Source organism: Dendrobium catenatum, unplaced genomic scaffold, assembly GCF_001605985.2.
Source record: "Dendrobium catenatum unplaced genomic scaffold, ASM160598v2 fragScaff_scaffold_113, whole genome shotgun sequence".
In the NCBI taxonomy this organism is placed as follows: Eukaryota; Viridiplantae; Streptophyta; class Magnoliopsida; order Asparagales; family Orchidaceae; genus Dendrobium; species Dendrobium catenatum.
The window spans coordinates 1,007,657-1,016,506 of NW_021318575.1; the positions used below are offsets into that span (position 1 = coordinate 1,007,657).

Consider the following 8,850-nt stretch of genomic DNA (forward strand, 5'->3'; position numbering starts at 1 on the left):
GTCATCCTCTCAAGTAAAGAAGGGCACCTCTACAAAGAGACCCTAAGGTTTAGAACTCAAGTAGGGACGTACAACTATAATAAGTGAATTAAAATAAAATTTTGCATTTCTCAGACCTTTTAGTTTTCCGCCCTTCATAACAATCAAATCAAAATTAATATTTGTATCACTCAGTCCCCTTAGTTTTCTATGCTCTATAATAAATGGATCGAATTTAATTTTTTGTAAATTTCAGATATTTTTATGACTTTTAATACGTTTTATCATAATCGAGTGGATGTTAAGAAATCATAATGACTACATAGGCTTTGTTTGAGACGACTGTCTTGCTGCTTCTTAAAGCAGCTTTCTAGTATACATATTTTAATTTTTGTATTAAAAAGTCACTTTAAGAAGTAGTAAGAAAGCCGTCTCAAATGAAGTCATAGACTCTAGATGATCAAATAAGCTCTTTTGTGTTGACATGATATTTTCTTAAAGCTCCAATTTGGAAGAAATGCTAAGCCATGTGAAGGATTCTCATATGAGAATATATATACAATTAAATCTAAACAAATATAATTATATATACATTTTTCCTTACAAACATATACTTTTAAAAATGAATTTGAGCTAAGTTGAACCGATTCTATCTGACTCAACTCAAGTTGGATCCAATTCAAATATGACTCTTTCGTAAGTTCATTGACTTTGGTCAAAACAAAAATCGGTGTCTCTTAAGAAAATTTTGTAGTCTTATAATTTAATATTTTTAATAATTTTTTGAATTAAATTGATGTTGAAATGATTAAATCAAAATGAGGTACAAAATCCTTCCAAGATCCTTACTCCTAAAATAATTTGGCTTATCTAAATAAATATAGAACTGTTATTCATTTAAAGCTTATCCAAATTCAGATATGAACATAAATGTGCATCAATAGTACATAAAATAACTACCATTATTATGAAAATGAATACCAATGAGAATGTATAAAAATACTTGCAGTTCATACTTTTTATTAAAAATATTATTTAATAATAGTAATTAATTATATTTAAAACAAAAAAATAAATATTTATCAGATTTTATGACATATTCTAATAAAAATTTTGGAGTTTCTGAAAATTTTAATTCAAAATTAAAATATTATTCTTATTTATAATTTATACTAAAATTTGTATATTTGATTTTTAAGATTTTTTTTAATAGTACTAATTTAGTTTTAAATCAGAAAATCACCGACAAAATACCTGTTTCGTGAGTGGGCCAGCATTTGACCAATCATCTGCTGCCACGTCACTGACCATGCAGTGAGCCTGAGGTCCGGCCCATTTAAATCTTTCACACACCCCCACTTCACATTTGCAAGCCGTTCTCCTCCCCTTGTCTTCTCCTCCGTTCCTATTGCTGCACTGCCAGAACAATTTAACTCGCACGCGCCTCCACACTGTCGCGCCATCTCCTCCGCCCGATTCCTTAACCCACTCCGACCCTCCCCCACTAAAATTAATTACTCGCGAGACACCGTATCCATCTCCTTCTTCCTCCTTCCTCCTTCATATCCCTCCTCCTTCCGCCTCCCCATTTCTCTTTGGCCTCTCTATTCCCCCCAAAAATTTCGTTTTTCCTTTTTTATTTCCTTTTTCTCTTCTTCTCCTTCTTCCCGAAGTCCCTTATTCAGAGAGAGGGAGAGAGATACCAATGGGGGATGTAGGAAAGCCAGTGTTGCAAAAGCCGCCAGGCTACAGGGACCCATCCATGCCGGCGGCTACGGTGCGGCCACCGCTTAAGAAACCTCAGCTTCCGCCGGCGTTAAGGCACCCGGTAAAACCTTCCCGGAGGCATCGGACCGGTCGATCCTGCTGTTGCCGTCTCTGTTGCTGCCTCATCCTCCTCATTATCGTCTTCATCGTCCTCTTCGCCGCCGTCGCTGGATTCGGCTACCTCTGGTTCCATCCTCACCTTCCATCATTCCGCATAGAGAATGTGACGGTGCCCGTCTTCAAGATAACGTCGAGATCGGACGGCACGTTCCTTGACGCAACAGTGGCGGTTAAGATCCAGGCAGATAACCCTAACTCAAAGTTAGGGTTGTCGTACCGCGCCGTTGAGGGGAAGGTCGCATTGGCGGATGAGGACGGAGAGGTGGATTTGGGTACGGGATCGTCAGCGGGGTTTACGTTGGGGAAGAAGAACTCGACGGCGGTTAGGATGACGACGGTGGCGAAGGGAGTGCTGGTTGATGACTCAGTTGGGGCGAGATTAAATTCAAGGTATAAGAGTAAGGAAATCCTCTTTACTGTGGAGATGAGGATGAAGGTGGGGTTTGTTATTAACGGCAAGTCTACCCCGAGGTTCCCCATTCGAGTGAAGTGTGCGGCTGTGAGCCTGAAGCAGATTGGAAGCGCACGGCCGCTGCCGAAGTGTGATATTGATTTCTTCAATGGTGAGTTCACCCCTTGATTTTCCAGTAGTTTTCGCATAATCACCTTGCATTGACTTCTTCAGCTAGTTTTATCTTGATAATTAATTCCCATCAATCGTACTAGTTTTGCTGTCACAGATAGTATCAGTATTAATTGCTGGTAATGAAATTTGAGATTGCCAGATTGGGCAGTAAAATTGTTCTTGGTAAAGAAAAATTTCCTCTCAAATTTTGTTACGAGGATTTCATCTCTCACATTTTTATCAGCTCTGTTTATAAACTAATAAGAAATCCTTGGCTATGAGCAGAACAATATGTCCTGGAAGTAAGCAAATCACATCAACCTTCAAATATCCACACTCATTTCCTTCGATCCTTATCTCTAACAATATATCAACTTCTTTTAGTTCTGTTGGCTTGTCTATCAGTTTTGTTTTAGCTTATTTTTAAATATATCACTTAGATAAGATTGTTGCGCTGTCCTTAGAACAATTGATCTGAATTGACTCCGCATTTGTTATATATGCTGATTGAAATGTCCTTTTACAGTATCGAATATCATAGCATCATTATTTTGTGCCTGTTCTTGATTTATCTCATAAAAATGGGATAAATAGTGTTGTAAGAATATGTATAAACCAGTTAAACATTGCTTTACAACTGCCAGTAAGATTTTTTTAATAATTTTCAAAGCACCATTGACTTTTATATGTTAGAAACTTCTTTGATATCATTCAATTGGATCCAGGATAGTCCTCGAGAAGGCCACGATCATTTAGCTCTTAGAACTCAAAATAAATATTAAAAAAAAAAATAGTTATTAGATTAGAATGAGAATTTGACTCTTAATATTCAAATCATTAACTATACGTATGAACATTTGCACGTTAATCAATATGGGTAGCTATGATTGTTATTATTAAGGTTACCTGATATATAACCTGTAATACTTGTACATGCTATAATACCTGTATATGCGTCCGTACCATCTCTGGCTATAAATAGCCACGTTAATACCGCTATTTATAGCCAGAGATGGTACGGATGCATATACAGGTATTATAGCATGTACAAGTATTACAGGTTATATATCAGGTAGCCTTAATAGTTATCAATGCTCATTCATCATTCAAATATATGAAGTTGAGTAAATTGGTGAAGGTTAACTGTTTGTTTTTCTTGTACTAATATATTTTTTAACTATTTGTCTTGGGATTAAGGTTTCGTTTGGGATGACTTTTTTATTGCTGCTTAAAGAACTTTTCAGTACAAAATTGTTGTACTAAAAAGTGTTTTAAGAAGCAATAAGAAAGCCATCCCAAATAAAATCTAAGTCAAATATTCTCATTCTAACAAATTCCTCTCGTATGTGAGAGCTTCAAGTCGGCCATCATTATCTTTTAAATGGAAGTTCTTCTACATCATCTAGTATATTGACCTAAGAGCTCGGCTCTGCACATGATGCTGTTGTGGGAGTTATAAATTTTGCTTGATCATGATAGAAGCACTATCAACTTATGGGAATCACAACAAACTATAAGAATCACCCCTTCTCAACTAAGGCTTCATCTGGGACGGCTTTCTTACTGCTTTCTTAAACATCTTTATATTACAAAATTTTTTGTTCACAATTTTTTTGTGCTAAAAAGTTGTTTTAGAAAAGGAGTAAGAAAGTTGTCCTGAACAAAGCCTAAATCATTTTCTATGATACCATTTGACTATGAATTGGGACTGTCACTAGAGGTCAAAACATTTTCACACACAAGCTTAACAATTTGAATGAGTGCCGACTATGAAGCAGTAAAATATTTTTCAATGATTTGATATAAGTTTAAACCCAATAATTTCTCATTCCTGATCGATAATGCCACTTTCATAGGACTATGGTTTGTCCATTCTAGTTCATTGATGAATTTTGATAACAAAATATAAGGTATACGTATTCAAGAGATAACTCGATGAAGTTAGTATCTAAGGCATTAAGTCATTGTACTCAGTTTCTGAAGTTGTAATTAATAACTAATCGCCTACTTTATATTGTGTTTTAAGCATTTCAATCAGTATGATACAGTTCTAACCCATAAAAAATGTGTTCATCCTCATTTGTTTATTTCAAATTCAGTGCTGTAACCAAATTACTCAAAAGAAAGACTTTTTGATTGCGTTTGCGTGTGCAGAACTTACAAGAGTGACCACTCCCAATTTTGAACCCTGAAAGTTTGAAAGCACTTATTCTACATGCTAATAGAAATATTTAATTCAAGGGAAATGTAGCCATAGACTAGAATGCATGTATCTCTCAAATTTTTTAGGTATGAAGTGCTGATACTTAGGCTTCGTTTGGGCAGCTTTCTTACTGCTTCTTAAAACAGCTTTCTAGGGGTAGCCTTATTAGATAGGGAGGTATGTCTCGCAAAGCACCTACAAGTGTTGAGCACGAAAAAATCATGTTCAAAATAAAAGAGAAATATTAAATGTTTCATGGTGGTCTGCAGAATGGCTGTCAACTTATAATGTATATTTGGTGTTTTGACAATTAATTTGAATCATTTTCTTCACTTGTAAAATGATAAGTTTTTTTTATTGACTTTTGAGTAATAAATTACGAAGTTACATTATATTTCATTTTGATGAAATAAATAGGTTGTTGATTTTGATTGATAAAATATATTGGTAAAACTAGAATTCTGGAAAGGTTTCTAGGTGCTATCCAATAATCCTTGAATTTTACATATGCTGATGAATTTTTAAATCATTAAAAAAAATAATGAAACTTAATCCTCATATAAATTTTATGTTATATATCACTTTCATCTGTGATCTTGAATTTGAAGATTGTATGAAGCAGTTGATGTGAAAAGAAAATTGAAAGGAGAAAAGTTATAAATTATATATGTATGGTGTCCAAGTCATATATTTTGTATATTATTTAGGGACTTTCGTGCTACATGTCTTGTGTTTGCCTTGATGCATATCAAAATGGAGGATCTGGTTGCTCCATCAAATTTGCCGTGTTGCTTATCTTTCCCCTTACAACTTGAAAAATATTTCTCACCCATAAAGTCAACAAGAATTGATCTCTCCTGCTGCTGAGAGCGCCATTTCTTCTCATATGATCAACATGTTCCTTTATAATTTCTTTTGTGACAGATCACCTTAGCATTATGGAATTTTATTCCTTGAATCATTCACACATGAACAACACTCCCAACTAAATACAGAACTACGAAATACAGCTAAGGCTTCATTTGGGATGGCTTTCTTTCAGCTTCTTAAAGTAGCTTTTTAGTACAAAATTTTTTATTTAATTTTCTACTAAGAAGCTGCTTTAAGAAGCAGAAAGAAAGCCGTCCCAAACAAAGCCTAAGTCTACTTGAATGCATCTCAAAGCTATCAATAAAAAAGAAAATTAGAGCAAATTATAGTGAGACACAAGTAATCATCTAATGTTATAATTAATTTTGTGCCCACTATGTTTATAATGAAAAAGTTGATTCTTTTTAATCATGTTAGTGACCTTTTTTTAATAATCATTTGGTTTGTAATTTGTATTATGTGTTTGTTTGTATTCTACCACCATTGATGCTTTTAGTCTGGTGGGGGCTGAGAATTCCTGAGCAAAAAAACGAGCAAGAGCTTTACAGTGACGTGGTGGGTCTTTGGTTACTGTGTTGAACGGTGATTCCCCACCGCCTTCCTCTGCCAGATTGCCAGTGCCTTTCCTCCTATCTTTGCTTCTCTTAGCCTCATCTATGTTCTTTCTTTTCCCTTTTTTGTACGAGGGATTTCTCATTAAAATATGTTGTTTATACAGACTTGTTACCGCATTTACATGATTTTTCGGCTTCCTTTGGGACAACTTTTCTCACTACTTCTTAAAGCAGCTTTATAGTACAAAAAAATTTTATATTAGAGAGATTAATCTGTGCGGACACCGGACACAGGTTACCGTCCAGAGGTCAATCAGGTGCAGCCACATCATCCAGTACGGAGTTCAGTACTGAACTCGGTACCGAGCAATATTGAGCCGCGGTACCGAGTAGGGGTGAAATCGCACATTTTCATTGGGCTCTGGACGACGTTTGGCGTCCACACCAAATAATTCATCATTATGAAATTGCTTTAAGAAGCAGTAAAAAAGCTATCCCAACGGAAGACTTTATGTAGAAAAAAAAAAATGTTTGATGATAATTAGGTCTCATACTTCTCCATTAATGACCTGAGACTGACTTCTTATCTGAAATTTTCAGGAATATTTTAAGCTGAAGCAGAACTTGGAATGGTGTTTGTATAGAGACATATCTGAAGAGATTTAGCACTTCAAATACTGCACTGTGTGCTTGGCTTTGTGACCTCACCTGGAAGAAGTGAAATTCTTTTATATCACATAAATAATATATCCACATAACCAGTCCTGAGTATTGAAACCTGTCTATATAGCAGTTTTTTTTTTTTTTTTTTTTTTTTTTTTAATTTTTGTTTTTATAGGGTGATTGAAGGAAAGTTGTTTTGTTGCTTGATTGCAAGAGACATGGAATATTTCTTATTTAAATAATATTATATTTTTTATACTTAGATAAATTATTTTTTGGACATTTGAGGAAATGTGACATCAATATTTGTCAGTTCTCTTGTGTTGTTACTGTCTTTGCAAGGCTGGAAAGAAACTTTCTTTAGTGGGCCAATGATAGAATCCTATATATGGACAGTGAACCATAGTGTTACAGAATACATTTGTATAAGGTTTTTTAGCAGAGCTTAGCTGGCGAAATTATTACGTGCAGCGGTCACCGGACGTCTCCGGAGGCCAATCAGGATGCATCATGTTATCAATACACTGTTTACAGTTATGTATCGGGAGATGTGGCGCGTCCTGATTGGCCTCTGGACGGTCCGACGACTGCACGGAATAATCTCCCACTTAGCTGGCAATGATAATCTAATAATAGTTTGATTGAAATTGAATTTATTTTAAGATAAATAACATATATAATTAATTAATTAATTATATTTATTTCAAATAAATTTAATAATTTTAATATTGTTGGAGGCCCAATTGTGAAAAAGGATTTTTGCTATAGTTGAATGTGAGGTTAAGGGTTACTTCTCTTGCTTATTATTTGTGGCTTGCATTTGGTTGAAATGCTTAGCTTTGAAAATAAATCATATTATTTTTAAATGACCTTTTAAGAGGGGTGTGGGGCCTTGGAAGAACTTAAGTTGAGCATTCAATTTTGTAATTTTTGTCCTAAGTAAAATAAGCATATTAATTATTTTGCCCCCTCAATAAATGTATTTGTAAAAATTTAAAAAAAAATAATTTATTTTTTATTTCATCTATAAAATTATGTACGTTGACTCTACGTAATGGGATAAATGATCGTTGTTGTTGTAGTATAAAATTAATTTGTTTTTTATTAACATGTTATTTCATTTTATTTTATTTTTCATATTTTATGAAATTCAAATTATCTAAAGTTCTCTAATATTATAAAAATATAAATTTCCTTAAATTTTCCAAGTAATTATGGTATGGCATTTTCATATTTTTAAAGGACTAGACATCATAAATTTACATCATGATATCTTATTATGTTATCATAATTTTATATATGATATATTGACATATATAATTATGTATTATATATTTTTCTTTTTAAATATACAATTATATAGTATTATGTACCTTAGTTACATAATGTGAAGCCCAGTACATACACTAAAAGGTTGAAGTGGCTCCAGTGGCAGGTTCGATTAGAGAGAGTCGTCTTAGATGGTTTGGTCACATAAAATATTGATCTACCAATAACTCGCTTAGGAGAGTAGATATATTAGATATGAACTATATTAAGAAAGAAAGATATATATACTTAGAAAGACTTGGTTATGAAGTATAATAAATGATATTTTTTTATTAGTTCTAAATTAAAATTTAACATTTAATATGACACAATGAGGAACGAACCAGACATGCCTAATGAGGCCGATATTGATCCCCTTGATTGTGGACCGTTTAATGGTAATTTGAATGCCTTAATGATATCAAAATTCAGTGATCTTGGGATCGTTGGATTTTTCTTGTCAAACAGCTCGACTTGATTATAAGCATGTCACGTTTGGAAATGGTTTGATAATTCAAATTATGATTTGAACATTTCAAATGTGCTTTGGGTCTTTGATTTAGACTCATTTGGGCTCAGATTGAGTCGAATTTGGTGTCATTGTGATCGTATTTTTGATACGTTCAGCTCGACTATAAGTTTGCTGAAATCAAATTCAGATGATCTCCGATTTAATTTTTGAAGTTTCTAACTTTGTTTTGTCTCGAAATTTGTGCTTGATCGAGACAATGTTTTGGTGAAGTATCAAAGTACATCATTTTGTAAAATATCAATTTTAAAAAATATTAGAAAATAACATTATGTTGCTGTGTGAATATAAT

The 8,850-nt window shown here is 33.7% G+C and overlaps 1 protein-coding gene across 1 annotated transcript; it reads left to right on the plus strand.

Annotated features, from left to right (window-relative positions):
• The first annotated feature begins 1,353 nt into the window (after nucleotides 1-1,353).
• LOC110104955 (NDR1/HIN1-like protein 6) lies at nucleotides 1,354-6,829 on the plus strand. The gene is made up of 2 exons (XM_020834269.2): nucleotides 1,354-2,429; nucleotides 6,659-6,829. The coding sequence occupies exons 1-2, from the start codon at nucleotides 1,685-1,687 to the stop codon at nucleotides 6,667-6,669; spliced, it is 756 nt and encodes a 251-aa protein (XP_020689928.1). The 5' UTR covers nucleotides 1,354-1,684; the 3' UTR covers nucleotides 6,670-6,829.
• The last annotated feature ends 2,021 nt before the right edge of the window (nucleotides 6,830-8,850 follow it).